General features: G+C 37.8%; 1 protein-coding gene across 7 annotated transcripts in view; it reads left to right on the top strand.

Annotated features, from left to right (window-relative positions):
• MAPK9 (mitogen-activated protein kinase 9) overlaps positions 1-17,832 on the top strand; it is a 66,853-nt gene that overhangs the window by 15,539 nt on the left and 33,482 nt on the right. For 4 of the 7 annotated variants that reach the window (XM_033853675.2, XM_033853672.2, XM_033853674.2 and 1 more), the window contains exons 2-3: positions 2,919-3,089; positions 15,400-15,529. In XM_033853675.2, coding sequence (XP_033709566.1) covers positions 2,968-3,089; positions 15,400-15,529 — 252 coding nt within the window. In that variant the 5' untranslated portion in view covers positions 2,919-2,967. Of the gene's footprint in view, positions 1-2,918; positions 3,090-3,498; positions 3,740-15,399; positions 15,530-16,419; positions 16,476-17,832 lie in introns of those variants that run through there. The other 3 variants (XM_033853677.2, XM_033853676.2, XM_033853678.2) reach the window with 3 other exon arrangements.

Here is a 17,832-nt window from a genome sequence, read left to right on the forward strand (position 1 = left end):
TGCCAGGAAAGTGACCAGATGTCATCTCTAGTTGGGTAGCCATTTGTCCAGCTGGAACAGGGTGGCTTCTGTTACTAAAATGAAGGGAGGAGTGGATCCTGGAGTAGGTCAGCAGCCTAGGCCTGTCATACTGTCCCTTGGCCACTTCAGACTTAACTTAACAAGCCGTACTTTCCAACTCAGCTATCTCTTGCTTACCTCCAGCTGTTTCACCTTTGTTTCTCCCCATCTCCTGCAGGGCAACAAGTCACGTACATTCTTCCTCCAAGCCGTGCATTTCCTTCTTTTCCCCACCTGCCACAATCCTGCCATTTTTGTCAGGTCTGCCTGTTTTGAGTCCTACCCATTCGAATCCAACCCTTTCTCAGCTTCCCGAATGACCTCTCTGAAAAGCAAGTGTGAACCCATGCCTCTCGTGCTTTGATGGCTCTACAGCCCTCAGGCCCAGGCCCAGATGGCTCTGAGCGGCTTCCAGGGCCTGGGGTGATCTGGCCTTGTTTTCTCTCCAGTTTTTTCCCCCCATGACCCAGCAGAATCAAATCTCAAATGATTTGTCATGCTTAGAAGGCACCTCCAGCTCTCTGCACATGCTACTTCCTATCCCTTCACCCTAAACCTCCATTCTTCTGGGTTTAGGGCTCTCCTTGCATCCGATCTCTTCTGAGTATACCCGCAGTGTACGCTCTCTGTAAGCTTGAAACGCAGAAGGCAGGTTCTGGCAAAGGACCTGGTCCACAGTGGTGCTCAAGAAATGCTTTATGAATGACCAGTATTGCTGGTGCATTACAACATGGCCAAGAAATAGCAGGTTGTAGTGGCTCCTGCCTTCTCGCTGAGTCTGTCTCTGATCCTTTGCATTTTTACTCCACTAGTCAAGCTGAGCAATTCACCATGTCTGAGCACAGTCAGTTTGAGTTCTGTGCTTCTACTCTGTCTCTGGCAAAACTATCCAGGGCAAATGCCACCTCCTCCATGAAGCTCTTCTTGTTTTCTGCACCCCTGCTTGTGGGTAGGACCTCTTTTGCCTTTCAGCTTTGTTTCTATTTTGATTATGGCCCTTACCTCTTTATAACTTATATTACAATGTAGATAATAGACTCATTCTTCACACTTCTCCCCCAAATAGTGAAGTAGGGGCTGCTTCAAGACCAATACCTGTTTGATCTTGATATATGTCTTCTATATTATTTATCACTTTCTTGTACAAAGGTACCCCGTAAATGTTGAGATGAATTGTCTCGGCCTCTTAAAAACTATAAATAAATTAAGAAAAAGATGCTCCTTCAGATGTCAGTAAAATAGAGCAGCATCGTGAGGGAATCATTAGCTGCAGTGTTATGGGTCTGATCAGCAGAGGTATATTGAATGGTCACTCTGTCCCAGGGTCCAGGCCCTCCCTGTCCTCCTGTCCTGGGAGTACAGGGTGCCACCATGAACAAGACAGACCTATGCCTCCCCTCCTAGAGCTTAGGGCCCCCTTCTCACAGCAGCATGGCTTGGCCAGCTCACTAAGCCTTGGGTCACTCCAGTGTAACACAGGGCTGATAATTTCTGTCGGTTGTTGTGAGCAGTGTGTTAGTTTATCTAGTGCAACGCTGGCCTCCCAGACGCAATCCCCAGCCAGTGTGCAATGGCTCTTGGTCAAAATGGCTGCTGTGCCTACCAGCTGTGCCTCAGCCACTGCCCTGAGAATGGTAAAACATGAAGCAACAGTCAGTTGGAGAAACTATTCATTTGATTTAAATTCTTTGTTCAGTCTTCTTGTTAATCAATTTCCATGTTTAATGGAAGTCCTAGACATCATTGTGTTGAAACACATATCATAACTCCAAAAACTCAGTGGGTAGATATTAAATATTAGGTGTTAGAACAAACAAGCAGGAATTTGGGGAAGCTGTAGAATAAAATTTAAATTCTGTGTTTGTAAGCAGTGTAGAATATTTACCTAAATGATTTTATTGTTGGCTTTTTAATTTTTAAGAAATGACCAATATAAATAGCTTGCTAACTTTTGAATAAACATTATCAGACAAGAGCCAGGGAACGGAGTAAAGGTAGCTGCCTGCCGATTTCTGTTTGCTTTGTTTTCTGTATAAAATCATACAGGCTCCTGCAGCGTAGGAATCTCAGCCTACTATCTAAACCACAGAAAGGCTGCTCTGGGGCTTCCAGTTTATATTCATGCCTCGTGGATAACATAGTGTCCATGTTATTGACTGTAGCTTATGACAGAGTTCTCCGTCTATGGCTGTCTGTATTGAAGCCCACTAGTGATGTAGGGTTTAGGGAATGTAGGCCGGCTCCGGGACCACCTCACAAGGTAGGAGCGCACTCACGAGCATCCACGGCACACACAGGTGTCACCAGGCCTCCAACACCCCGTTGTTCTTTAACTTACCACTTTTACAATCACTTTGGCATCGGACTTGCTTTCTAGTTCGTCACTTTAACCTGAATTTGTGGACACAGCAGAAGACTGGTCCATTTGTTTTTCTGCATGAATGAATTGTAGACATTCATTTTGCAGCATCTCCAGAGTGCCTCCATATCTGGTTGAGACAGCACGGTGTAATCTGGTCCCACAGGAAGCAAGCTGATGGGAATCACATAGTGATGTAGTCTTGTCATGGCTAATAAAAATGTACAAATTCTTTTCTCCAAAGGTGGTTATTTCCTAATCCAATCCCTTAAGATGTGGTCATGCAGGGTCTCAGAATTCCTTCCTTTCATGATAATCTTGTACCATTAAAATGTCTTTGCATTTTTTGCATGTTGCTTAAGTTCAGAACTTGGTCTAACTCAGTTTACCAACTTACAGCCACATTGTCTTATATACCAATGAATTTGAAACACTATTAAGTGAGCTATGCATGTATAATTTCAGTAAGAATCCATGTTCATTCTGTTTCTCTTTCAAGGAATCTGACGACTGTACCAGCTCTTCGGAATATTATATGACACTACATCATGAGTGACAGTAAATGTGATAGTCAGTTTTACAGTGTACAAGTGGCAGATTCAACTTTCACTGTCCTAAAACGTTACCAGCAGTTGAAACCAATTGGTTCTGGAGCCCAAGGAATTGTCTGGTAAGTATGGTCTGTTTCAGTAGTGTAGATTGAGTTTTTGTTGTAATAAAAACTTAATAGATCTAAGTCGTCAGAATTTAGAAAAACTGATGATAAAAATACCCTTTTCTTTGCTATAGGTTTATAAGCTAAATTGAATCAACCTCTTGCTTTAGTTACATATAGTCAGATTGTAGGATACAAACTCAAATTCTTAGAATGCTGCGTAAATTTAAATAGGTAGCAATTTTTCTTTTTTCTTTGTTTCTTTTCTCTTTTTTTTCTTTTCCATTCCCCCTGTCATTATGATATTAGAGTAATAGGTATGACAGTGAGTTGTAACAGAAATTTGGAGTTTTATTCATTTCTTCATCCTGGCCACCTTTCCCCCCTCCCCCTTTTATTCCCAATCACTCCTATTCATTTCTAGGCGCCGTCATTGCAGTGCCTTGCCCTTCATTGGCAGGATGAGGCCAGTCAGTGTCATTATCACCCCATGGATTAACCAGGAAGGGATGCCGTATGAGGGGTTGGGCTGGCCGTCTCTTCCTTGGTGTCTCACTTCAACTATGTGTCCAGCCCAGAACGTCAGAACCGTTGGTCTGACCCTGAACCTTAGTCTCTTGCTTGGTAAGACAGTCAGCTGCCGCGACATCACTGGCCAGCTAAAGGTAAAGTTTTTCACATGTTTTCTAGACTACAGTTATCAGCACTTCCCAAGCTTTTTATCCCTTAGTTTTTTGGCAAATCTTTTCTTCTTTTTTTGGTTAGTAAAAACAAGATTGTCTTTGCATCTAAAAGGAACTGTGGTAAAGCTAAACACCCAATGATTACAGCTTGTAGGTAAAGGGGATTCAAGATAAAAGAGAACTCTTGGATGGTCTGGTAGGAGAGTTTATATTTTTATTAGAGATGTTGAGTTTAGAGAATCTGCATCAGTGGTTAGTAATTGATCCTCTGTTGTAGAGATATGTGATCAGGGAAGTTAGTTGTTTTCTTTGGCTTAGGTAGTTAGAGGCCCTGGAAGCTGAGAGGAGGTGGTAGTTCAGAGATTCCCAGAAAAACTAATGAGGGGGAAGGGGCTGTTTGGAAGGAATGCCTGGCTTGCATCTAAAATAGTGGTGATCTTAACTTCCAATTGATAACATGCTATATTGGTACTTAAATCCAGTGTGCCAGGAAAGTTTTAAAGTGAATGGATGGTTCATATTAGGATACTTTGATGTTAATAAAAAGTTCTAGACAGTAAAATATTCTTTTGATTTATAACCCATCTCTTATTTGGAACTGGATGGTAATTTGACATAGGGAATTAAGCAAGACTGATATCAAGGACATTTAATGTAATAACCACATTAAGAGCTTGACTAGAAATTCATAATTAATTGTATAATGGAGAGCTTTACAAGGGTTTTGCAGTTAAAATTAATGACTTCATTACAGCATGGTAAATGACAATAAAATTACATGCTACTTTAAAAAATACTGTTTTTCAGAGATTAGTTTTGATTTCCAGTTTTCATATCCTACTTCCTATCTTTGTTTTTTAAAGAAATGTTTAATAATGAATTTACTCATTATGGGTGTATATTTTTCATTAAAAAAATTCTAGTTTTGAAATGAAAGTTCCCAAATAAACAGTTATAAGCTAAACCTCCTCTGGTAAAAGCAGTGGTAGAATTATAAGATGGGAAGTTCTGAATTTTTAAAGAATTTTAAAGACTAAGAGTCCAGAAATAAACCCATACATCTGTGGCCAGTTGATTTTCAAAAAGGATGCCAAGATTATTCAGTGGGGAAAGAACAGTCTCTTCAACAAATGGTGCTGGGACAACTGGATACCCACATACAAAAGAATGAAGTTGGACTCCTACTTCACATCATGTAAAAGGTTAACTCAAAATTGATCGATGACCTAAATGTAAGAGTTAAAACCATAAAACTCTTAGAAGAAAACAAAGGGGGAAGTGTCATGACTTTGAATTCTTAGAAATGACACCAAAAGCATGAGCAACAAAAGAAGAAATTGGACTTTATCAAAATTAAAAATTTTTGTGTATCAAAGAACACTGTCAAGAGAGTGAAAAAACAACCCACAAATGGGAAAATATTTGCAAATCGTGTATCTGGTAAGAGTCTAATATTCAGAATATACAGAACTCCTACAACTCAACAGCAAACAGACAAACAACCCAATTTATTTATTTTTAGGTAAAAGCATCCTTTTTTTTTTTTAATTGGAGTATAGTTGCTTTACAATGTTGTGTTAGTTTCTGCTGTATAACAAAGTGAATCAGCTATACGTATACATATATCCCCTCCTTTTTGGATTTCCTTCTCATTTAGGTCACCACAGAGCACTGAGTAGAGTTCCCTGTGCTATACAGTAGGTTCTCATCAAACAACCCAATTAAAAAAAAAAAAAAAAACAGGCAAAGGACTTGAATAGACATTTCCCCAAAGAAGATTTATGGCCAATAAACACATGAAAAGATGCGCATTGTTAGCCATTTGGGAAATGCAAATCAAAACCACAGTGAGGTACTACTTCATACCCACTAGGTGGTCATAATCAACAAAATGGAAAATAACAAAGATTGGCGGGGATGTGAAGAAATTACAACCCTCATACACTGCCAGCGAGAATGTAAAATGGTGCAGCCACTTGTGGAAAACAGTTTGACAGTTCCTCAACAAGTTAAACATAGAATTATTACATGACCCAGTAAATATCCCTAGATATATTCCCAAAAGAATTAAAAACAGATGTTCAAAAAAGACTTGTATACAAATGTTCATAGAAGCACTATTCTCAATAGCCAAAAGGTGGAAACAGCCCAAATGTCCATCAATAAATGAATGGATACACAAGCTGTGTTATATACATACATGGAATATTATTCATAAAAAAAATGAAGCACTGATATATGCTACAACATAGATGATCCTCAGAAACATGCTAAGTGAAAGAAGCCAAACATAAAAGGTAGTATTATTATATGAGTCCATTTATGTGAAATATCCAAAGTAGGTAAATCCATAGAGAAAGATGCAGATTGGTGGTAACAAGGGCAAGGGGGAGAGAGGAATGGGGAGCAACTTCATAATGGGTATGGAGTTTCCTTTTGGGGTGATGAAAATCTTTTGGGGTTACTTAAAGGTGGTGATTGCACAACACTGTGAATGTGCTAAATGCTACTGAATTGTTCACTTTAAAATGGTTCATTTTATGTTTATGTGAATCCCCCCTTAAAAAAATTTTTTTTGAAAAAAAATGTAAACTGAAAGGTGCCTTAACTTAAGGATATTTGTCATTTTTAATGGATATTTAACCCCTGATACTATAGTATTATATGTAATATTTTCATGTTATATTATGCATTAAAATATGTTGTCATTTTCTTGTAACTTACGTTACATATTGATATAGCCTTAACTGTACTTTCACTTAACTCTTAGTATTTTCATTTAAATAATTTTATGACAATTTTATTAACATTTGTATGAGCAACTTTCACCTCACATACATGTAGAGGCTAAAATTTTAACACCATCCTAAATTTCACGTCTTGCAAATTCCCACTTCCATAGCCTGAATTTTGATTTTAAGGAAGGATCAAAAACTGGGTTTCACGCTTTTCTGCTCAAGAAAGAAGTCTTTGAACTGATTAAAATAGCTCTTAATGAGCCTTTTGCACAGCTAGAGTTTATTTTGTGATCTTTGATGTAATTAGTCACTTAACTTTGTAACCCAAGCCAGTTATTCATTACCAGATCAAAACCTTTTAGTTGGGTTAACTTTACTGATGCATGGAAAAGAGGTTAGTTAACTTGATTCAAATTATTGATACTTTCTTTTAGAAATGTTTGTGCAATTATGAAAATTATTCTTAGACTTCTGGGATGTTTTCTTTTGGCTTTTAGAGGAGGTGCCGTCACGAGAGCTGGGCCTAGATGGTTGGAGACCTGGTTTCCATTATTACTTTACTGCTACTTTCTACCAGAGCCTGTGCTGGCTTCCTCTCAGCCGGGAAGGTGGGTGACTACTCCTCACCTTCCTTCTAGGCTTGAGGCTTTGTGGTACCATTGAACTGCAGCAGTGGTGGTGCAGGCAATGGTAGTCCCAGACTGACAAGAGAGAAACGTTTCCTGTGATACTTCCCCCACATGTCTTCAGAGGATTTTTTCCTGGCTCTGTTTTGCACAGAGTCTTGGATATTGGCATTATGCTTTAAGGTCCTTAAAAGAAAAGTGTTCTTTTTATACACGGTTCAAGGAGAGGATCTTTTACCTTGTTCTGCTGTGTAGATAGAGCAAGAAACTATGAATGGTGCCAGTTAGACTCCTTTCTTCCTCATCAGTGATGGAAGGGCTTGAGTATACCCACCATCAAGCCCTAACTTTTAGATAACTTCTTATCTCCAATGGTCCCTTCTCTGCAAATATGACAGGTTCTTTCCCACGCCCATCACTTTTGTCCCCACTGCATCTCCTGGTTGGAGTCTCCTCTGAAACCCTGCTCTTCTGTCCCTGTCCTGACACTATCCCTGATCTTTTGAGACTTACCTGTGGAACTTCAGATAATCTTACCTCATGCTTGGAATAGAGCCTTCTCTCTGATCGAACCAAGGAGTATGTGATTGGTTTGATTGATGCACACGTGCACATGTGTGCACACACACACACACACTCCAGAACTGTAAGATAATAAATTTGTGTCTTAAATCAGTAAATCTGTGCTTATTTGTTATAGCAACAATAGGAAACTAATATACGTGTGTTTTTACATTTTTGAGAAGTAAAATATCATAGTAGCAATAATGAATGGTTTACAAAACTTGTTAATCATCTATTTAAACTAGAGCTTGATAAAGATATAGGGACAGGTGTGCAGGTAAACCAAAGTGCAGGTATTGATACAGGATTAAAAGGAGGAGCTGGGGTCCAAATAAAATATTCTGACTCCTAATTTTGAATTGTTTTTACAGTTATCTGATTTATTTGTTTCTATGTTTTTGTTGTTCATTAAAACTGTTAGTAAAATAATTAGGAAGTAAGTTTTAAAATGTTTATCATTTGAAGTATTTATAAAATTAAGTTATTAGTAGAATTAAGTAATTCAAGGTTTTAAAGCTCTACGGGGAAAATATGTGTACATTTCTTTCATATATATATATATTCACTTTTTCTCTCTCCTTCTAAAATGTCAAGCTGTTTAACCAAAGTAGTAAGGACTATTTGTTTTATGAAACAGTTCTACGAAGTGCTTAACTTTTTTTTTCTGCTTTTATTAAAAAAATTTTTAATTGAAATATAGTTGATTTACAATGTTGTTAATTTTTGCTGTACAGCAAAATGGTTCAGTTATATGTATATATGCATTCTTTTTTTAAAATATTCTTTTCCATTATGGTTTATCGTAGAATATTGAATATAGTTCCCTGTGCTATACAGTAGGATCTTGTCATTTATCCATTCTAACATATAATAGTTTGCATCTGCTAACCCCAAATTCCCAATCCATCCCTCTCCCACCTCTCTCCCCCTTGGCAACCGCAAGTCTGTTCTCTATGTCTGTGAGTCTGTTTCTGTTTCATAAAGGTTCATTTGTGTCATATTTTAGATTCCACATATAAGTGATATCATATGGTATTTGTCTTTCTCTTTTTGACTTACTTCACTTAGTATGATAATCTCGTTCCATCCATGTTGCTGCAAATGACATTATTTCGTTCTTTTTTATGGCTGAGTAGTATTCCATTGTATATATGTCCCACATCTTCTTTATCCTTTCATCTGTAGATGGACATTTACTTTGTTTCCATGTATTGGCTATTGTGAATAGTGCTGCTATGAATATAGGGGTGCATGTATCTTTTTGAATTATAGTTTTGTCTTTATATATACCCAGGAGTGGGATTGCTGGATCATATGGTAGCTCTATTTTTAGTTTTTTGAGGAACCTCCATACTGTTCTCCATAGTGGCTGTACCAGCTTACATTCCCACCAACAGTGTAGGAGGGTTCCCTTTCTCCACACCCTCTCCAGCATTTGTTATTTGTAGACTTTTTATATATATATAAATTTATTTATTTATTTATGGCTGCATGGGGTCTTCATTGCTGCGTGCGGGCTTTCTCTAGTTGCAGCGAGCAGGGGCTGCTCTTCATTGTGGTGTGTGGGCTTCTCATTGTGGTGGCTTCTGTTGTTGTGGAGCATGGGCTGTAGGCGGGTGGGCTCAGTAGTTGGGGTTTGCGGGCTCTAGAGCGCAGGCTTAGTAGTTGTGGCGCACGGGCTTAGTTGCTCCGCGGCATGTGGGATCTTCCCAGACCAGGGCTCGAACTCGTGTCCCCTGCATTGGCAGGCAGATTCCTAACCACTGTGCCACCAGGGAAGTCCCTTGTAGACTTTTTAATGGTGGCCATTCTGACTGCTATGAGGTGGTACCTCATTGTAGCTTTGATTTGCATTTCTCTAATAATCAACAATGTTGAGCATCTTTTATGAAGTGTTTAAAAAAAAAGTGTAATATTAGATCTGACAATGCTTAGAAGTGACAGTTACAACCTTAACATGAAATGGTTGTATAGCTCTTATCCCTTTTTGCTTCCTCTAGTTCTGTACAAGCATGAATGTTGGCCTGTTCTTATACTGTTTTGTTTTCTGTTAGTATATATAAATAAACATAATGTCCACAACAAAATTTTTGTGATAAAGAAGATATATGCTATAAGGCATAGGAAGGCTATGATTCAGGAGAACTGAGTTCTAAGTCCAGCTCAGATCCTCATAGCAGTAGTTCTTAGTGACCTTGGGCAAATCATTGTGTCTTTATAGTTACACCTCTAAAATGTATAGTTTGGAACTTCTAATTTAAGATCAGACACCTAAACAAAGAGACAGGAGAGCAGTAATCAGTGGATATGAGAGCATTTAACAAGTTTCTGCAGAGGAAGTGAGAATAAGTAGGTAAGACATTTGCCACAAAGAAGAGAACCTATCTATAGTAGAACTCCAAAGAGGTTGTGAGTATACAGATGCCAGATACAAAAAACGAAGATGAAACGGGTGGCTAGAAGTAGGGATGTTAATTAAAAGTGTGTCTATGAAACAGTTTTGCTAGTTGGCTCCCAACATTCCCACCCCTACCCCCATGCTCAGCATTTGCCCCTAGAGAGCGAGTAAGTAAATGAAGAATTATTAGGCCAGTATCTGGAGAAGGAGAAGCCTAGTAAGAGGAGCCCAGGATTTGGGGTGTTCTTTCCCTTGAGGGCATTTGAAAATTCTGGAGTGGGCAGCTGAGAGACTTAGAGTCCTTTGGACTGCCTTGTGGGGCTATAGGAGACAGGGTTTGGCGTCCAGGGCCCTCTAAAGGGGCTTAGTGAACTTCCTTTGCTTTAACTGGGTCTGATAAAGGGCTGCATCCTAGAAGTAAGGATGAACCAAAAAGAAACTGGCCCTTGCAGGAACTGCCACTTAACTTCACATCATCTCATTTGCTGAACCCAAAGTGAGGTGAGCCCAAATTGCTAGTGCCCCCAGGTACCCTGCAGAAATAAATGTAAATTCTACCTGGAGGAAGATAGATCATACTGGATATCAAATTATTTCTAGATAGCAAACAGTTTTGCAAGTTCAAGGTGCAAGACGTAATCAGAAATAACTAGTCACACAAGGAGATTGGACAACATTCACAAAATCCAGCACAAACAACAGAGAAAAGAAACAGATCCACAGGGGTTATTGACATTATTGGATCCAGACTTCCAAAGAGTTATGATGTTATGTTCAGGATGATAAAAGACAGTATGAAAAAGTTTTGGTGGAAAATGAAAACTTAAAACAACTAAATAGAAATTATAGAACTATAAGACATAGTAATTGAATTATGAAGTTAATGGGTGGGTTTAAAAGCATATTAGATATAACTGAAGAGAGAATTGTGATCTGAAAGATAGGTGAGGAAAAAAGTATCCAGAATGAAGCCTGGGGAGACAAAAGGGTAGAAAAATATGGAAGAGAGGATGTATTTGTTTTCTATTGCTGCGTAACAAATTACCATAAACTTAGTGGTTTAAAGCAGAACAACAACCATTTATAATTTCATAGTTCTGTAGGCCAGAAATCTGGGTGGGCTTCCCTGGGTTCTCTGCTTGGCATTTCACAAGGCTGAAATCAAGGTGTCACTGGACTGGGCTCTTATCTGGAGGCTCTGGGGAAGAATTTGCTTTCAAGTGCGTTCAGATTCTTCGCAGAACCCAGTTCCTTGCAGCTGTAGGTCAGAGGTCTCCATTCCATTCCCTTGCTCTCTATCAGCCAGGGGCCACTCTGCTCCTAGAGGCTCCCACATTCCTTCTCACGTGACCCCCCTTCCATCTTAAAGGCAACAACATGTCTAGTCCTTCTCAGGATTCAGATCTCTCTGACTTTCCCCTCTTCCCACCAACCAAAACAAACTCTGCTTCTAAAGGGTTCTCGTGATTGGATTAGTGCCCCCCCACCCCTTCCCTTGTCATCTCCCTTTTGTTAAACTTGGCCCTCTTGCAGGACACAGGGTCAATATACGACAAAAAAATCAAATGCCTAGAAATTGATAGAACAAACCACTTCAGAAAACAGTTTGGCATTATCTACTAAAATAAACTATATGTAATACCACTTTTAGCTATCTACTCATCAGAAATGCATGCCCAGAACCATGTACAAGAATGTTTATGACCATGTTTTTTGCTTGTAAACTGAAAACAACCAATGTATCTATCAACATTATGTCATATAATCATAACAAAGGAGTATTATAGCGATGACACAGAATGAGTTATAGCTTCACACAACAACGGATGTACCTCACAAATATAATGTTGAGTGAAAGAAGTCAGACATAGACAGTTTCAAAAACCAGGCAAAAATAAATGATGCAGGGGCTTGAAGATACATGTTTAGCTGGTAAAAGCAAGGAAGTGATTATGATAAAAGTCAGAAGTAGGGGACTTCCCTGGTAGTCCAGTGGCTAAGACTCCATGCTCCCAATGGAGGGGGCTCAGGTTCCATCCCTGGTCAGGGAGCTAGATCCCACATGCCACAACTAAAAGATCCTGCATGCCGCAATGAAGATTGAAGATCCTGCGTGCAGCAGCTAAGACCCAGCACAGCCAAATAAATATATTTAATTATAGTATAAAAATAAAGTCAGAAGTAGTTATTGTCTTTGAGGGGCAGGAAGGATAGTGATTAGTGGGGGGGAGCACTTTGGGGTTGTTGACAAAACATGGTTCTTTGTAACAAATCATTAAGACGAGGAACAAAAAAGGAAGCAAAAGAATGAATACCAGACAGGCATACGCCTTCTCACCAACAGCACTCAACTTTGGAAATCATTGGAGCTCTGAGAGAAAATTGATTTCGAGCTTAGAAGACAAACTATCAATCAAGGATAAAGGAAGAGTAAGATAATTTATCTTCCATGCCCTTTTTTTCTGAGGAAATTCCTTGAGAGTGTACTCCAACAAGAAAGAATACAAGAACGTGTAACACCAGAAACAGTGGAAGCCAGAGAAAAGAAATCCCAGGGCGATAGGTACACATCAGGCCTTGAAACCCCAAGAAAAATGTCTTTCTGAAAAATGGAATAGATTCCAAACAATAGATAATGTGAGTAAGGAGGTAAGAAGTACTAGTGACAGCTCTAAAGAGGTATATTTGTCTTCTCTTAATAAGAAAAAAAAAGTTTATTAGAAACTTGTGGTAGAAAAGTTAGAAAAAGTCACGATCTAAGAATAAAACAAATTTAAAGCAGCATGATGTTTGAGAACTTACGGAATGTTAGAAGAGAATCCATTTAACCTTAATGCTGGAAACAATCACATTCTCTTATGAGTGGCAAGGGTCATGTGATCTTTAGAAATGAAATGTAATCCTCGCTCTGAAATTAGTAATGTTTACATGTGTGCACATACATACATACACTCTGTAAGTCGATTTTCAACTTTTAGACACATCCTAAGGAAGAAACACAGAAGATTTAATTATAGGGATTGAAAGATGTGTTATTAAACTTGACCATTTAAGACAGAAATTGGAGGAAAAGAGATTAGAGAGCTGGAGGAAAAAGGAGATGAAGTGTAATATTCTCATTTTACATAGTGGGGAGCAAGAGGTTCCTTTGAAAGTTGATGCAGCAAGTTTAGGCATGTTATTTAAAGTTACAAGGGTGACCAAGGGAAAAGTTAAAAATAACATGAGAGGTCTTCCCTAGTGGCGCAGTGGTTGAGAGTCCGCCTGCCAATGCAGGGGACACGGGTTCATGCCCTGGTCTGGGAAGATCCCATATGCCGCGGAGCGGCTGGGCCCGTGAGCCATGGCCGCTGAGCGTGCGCGTCCGGAGCCTGTGCTCCGCAACGGGAGAGGCCACAACAGTGATAGGCCCGCGTACCAACAACAACAAATAATAATAATAATAATAACAATAACATGAGAACAAAAAACTAGGAGGAGTTGGGGGTTTCAATGAAGTGACTAAATCCTCAGTGTTCGTAATGGGGAGTAAATAGCTAATTTCTGAAGTTGATAAATGAGGAAATAGTGATAAAAGTATATTCTTTGGAGTTGAGATATTACTAAAAGAAGTAAAGCCAGGAATAACTGAAGGTAGCTCCTCCTGGAGTTGGAACTAGGAATGGGGAAGCATGAGTCTGCTCAGATATTCAGAATTGGTCCATTTGGCTCATTGGACAAAAACTTTTGAGACCAAAAAAGGTGTGTCTGTTTTTAAATTCTCAAGACAGAGATATAGAGATATATATATATATATATATATATATATATATATGTACAAATCACATGTGCATGTATTAATTAATGATTTGTTTCACAAATAGATTTATTTTTGACATTTTATAATCCATATGAATATTACATTTGCATATGGGCATGTGATTTTAATTAATTAATTAATTTTCTTTATTATTTTTTTTGGCTGCGTCAGGCCCTAGTTGTGGCACGCAGGGTCTTCATTGAGGCGTGTGGGATCTTTCCTTGTGGCATGCGGGCTTCTCTCTACTTGTGGCCCATAGGCTCCAGAGCACATGGACTCTGCAGTTTGCGGCATGTGAGCTCAGTAGTTGTGGCACACGGGCTTAGTTGCCCCACAGCATGTGGGATCTTAGTTCCCCAACCAGGGATTGAACCCAAGTCCCCTGAATTGGAAGGCGGATTCTTTACCACTGGACCACCAGGGAAGTCCCTGGGCATGTGATTTTACATCTGTGTATACATGAACACATAATGTGAATTAAAGAAAAAGTAATTCCAAAGTAACAGGAAGCTTCTAATAATTCTTAACCAAATGCTACAGCAGACAGCCTTTAATTTTAAAAAGTTAAAATTGAATTAAGTTTGGGTTTTTTGGCAAAAAAAAATTAATAGAAGTGAATAAGTGTAAACAGTGTTATAAACTGAATAGAATAAATAAATAGAAACAGTATTTTAAATGGTGCTTAGGTTCTCAGATGATCTTTAGCAGCTTTTAACCCCTGATGAGGAGCCAAAAGGTAACAGTGACAGCAATCATACTGTTAGTGCTAGCTTGAAACTAGTACAGAAGGTACTCAATTTTTCCTGTCTATTTTCTGGAGGAAAATTAATCATAAATTTCAGCTGGGAACTTGAGATTCTGGAAACAAAGATCCTAGAAGATTTTATTTCTTAACCATAGTAGTATGAGGAGGTATTTCTAGCAGAATTTTATGTATAGCAATTGCTTATGTTAGGGATTTTGTATCTTGGGGATTTACCATGAACTGAGATTTTGGCTTCTGTTTTCCTTTTAGATTCTTACATCTGGGAAAAACACAATCAATCAAAATCTAGATTTATTATATCCGTCTCATGAGTTCAAACCATTTTCTCCACTGTGATACTCCAAAATATACTTATATTTCATTCTGTGATACCAGTGACTTTTTTTCAACTTATTGGCATATTTAAACTGAAGATTTTGTTTTCTGGGCAGTCTTACATGCTCTGTATTAAATTACTTGGTTCTGAACATAATAATCTCAACTAATATAATGAGACGTCCATGTGCAAAGATTGCTGAATCCCATCCTAGCTTCAGCTGCCATGGTGGCGCCTCTGCAGAGGAGTCCGTTCGTCCTGCACGCTTAGCCAGCTCACCTTGCTCTTAATGTGCAGAAGTACCAGAGTGGAAGCAAGCAGATTTTTCCTTATTTGTTATTCATTTAAAAAGATAATACATTGAATGTACATTCTGCATTGCTGTATATTCCAAAATCATCCTGATGGGTTGCCTATTATATTTCTTAATTATAGTGCTGCTTTTGATACAGTTCTTGGGATAAATGTTGCAGTCAAGAAACTAAGCCGTCCTTTTCAGAATCAGACTCATGCAAAGAGAGCTTATCGTGAACTTGTCCTCTTAAAATGTGTCAATCATAAAAATGTAAGTTATGTCTATATTTCCTCTAATACTTTAATGTTGTCAGTGCTGCCATAATCATCTGGGTCTTTGGAGATACAATGAGTTTAGACCTAGGGTAAACTAGTGATAAAAATACTATTTAAATGGTTATATTTTATTGACAGAATTTTCAATCAACATTGGAGATATTGAAGTCAGCAAGAGGCATCATTGTCCATAGGAATTTAGGTCACTCAACACAGATGGGAATGTCAATTAACCTTGTAACCATTTGGTTTTCACTGTTTCCCTGTGTATAAAATGGCAACAGTATTGACCTGGCAAATTGAGAAATATCCAAATACTTTTTAGAAAAACGTTGTTCTATAAGTAGCTTTTACATATTCACATTTATTTAAATAAATGTTATTAGATGATGTTATATTCAAGATAGTTGTACTTGGCATCTCTACAGAAATCAAAGCATTGTAAATTTTAAGGAAAAACAGTATATCTCTAGAAAATGAGGTACTCAGGCCCATTTTATGTTCTACTACTGATGCCTGAGCATTATTTTGAACATGATTTTGATAACCTTGCCATGTTATAAAATTATAAAATGTTAAGTCTGGCAGGGGCTTTGGAGATCCCCTCCCATGTGACCTCTTTTTGTTACGGGGTGGGGGGGATAAGTATTTAAAAGTACACTCAACTCTATATGGCTCCTTTTGTTGTAACATTTATGCTGGATTTTTCTGGTGTAGGGACATTAAACACAAAACTAAGATAGGTTCAATCTTTTGAGTCTGTGGTTTGAGTTTGTTTTTAAATTCTCCAATGCATGCTTTATTTTACAGGTTTAAAACAAAAAGTAAAAAAGTTTTTTTTTCAGGTTACAAAAAAATGTTTATTATTATTTTTAATTCAAACAGTATAAACAAGAAAGAAAAATCCTTGAATCCCACCACCCACTATCATTAACATTTTGGTGAGCATTCTTATGCATATATATACACACATACATAAATAAGCTCAGTTATGTTATTACACATCCTGCTTTTTCCCTAGTGGAATGTTGCTAGATCTCATATACATTAATGAACATAGATATAAACCATTTTTTAAATGGCTACATAGTACAGATGCACAGTTATTCATTTAACCAATCACCTATTATCAGATATTTAGATTGTTTCCAGTTTTTTGCTATTATAAGCAGTGCTGCAGTGAACATCCTTATACGTTGCATCTTTGCACACTTGTCCAGGTGAATTCCTTGGCCAAGATAGCTGGGTCAAAGACTATGCACACTTTTGGTTTTAATAATATATACTGACAAATTAACCTCAAGGAAGACTGTCAATTTTACACTTTTATTGAGTATCTGAGTATGTCTTTTATTTCAAAATACCCCAGAGCTACATACTGTTGATTTGTTTTACCTTACCAAACTGATAGATGACAAATGATACCTTATTTTTATTTGTGAGGTTGATTTTCTTTCCATATCTCTATTAGCCATTTATTTTTATTTCTTGAGAGTTTGTTTTTCATGGCCTTTGTCCATTTTTCTCTAGGACTGTTGGTTTCTTTCTTATGCATTTATAGAAGATCTTTGTATATTAAAGCTGTCAACCCTCACTTTTCCATCTGACCTAATTTAGGTTGTTTTTGTCATACTGATTTTTGTTGTTGTGTTTAACATAATCAAATCTCCTAGGTTTCCTGTCATGCTTAGAAAAGGCTTTTCTACACCAGAATTGTATAAATGTTTATTCATATTTTAATGTTTCATGGTTTCATGTTTTAGATTTAAATTTTTGTTCCATTTTGAGTTTATCTTGGTGTAAAGATTGAAGTATGAATCTAGTTTTTTCCCCCTTGGCTAGCCAGCCACTTCAATCCTATATACTGAATAATTCATCTTTCCCTCAGTCATTTGAAATGATTGAGGACGTGTGTTTGATGCTCAAGCAGCAGAATTCATTGTTTAACCATTGGGGTGCCAGGACCAAGGCCTGTGGTGGGGTCCGTTCTTGAATCCTCCTTACATAAAGGTAATGTTAATAGGTAATGCTATGAGGCATTTCATCTTTATCATACCAAAAATATAAGCTTAGCCTTTACATTTCAAAACTTTTTAGAAATTTGGATATTGTATTTAAGTTTTCAGAGTTAACATATTGCTTTATTTAGTGTTTTTCTACTTGTAATTGCTACTTTTTTATGTTCAGAGCTAGAAAGACATTATGTGTTAAAATTCTATAGTAATAAGTTACTGGGGACACATAAAAGTGATTTGATTAAAAGTGCATATTATTTCCAAGTTGAGAATCCTAATCATT

Source organism: Tursiops truncatus, chromosome 3 (genome assembly GCF_011762595.2).
Source record: "Tursiops truncatus isolate mTurTru1 chromosome 3, mTurTru1.mat.Y, whole genome shotgun sequence".
Taxonomy (NCBI): Eukaryota; Metazoa; Chordata; class Mammalia; order Artiodactyla; family Delphinidae; genus Tursiops; species Tursiops truncatus.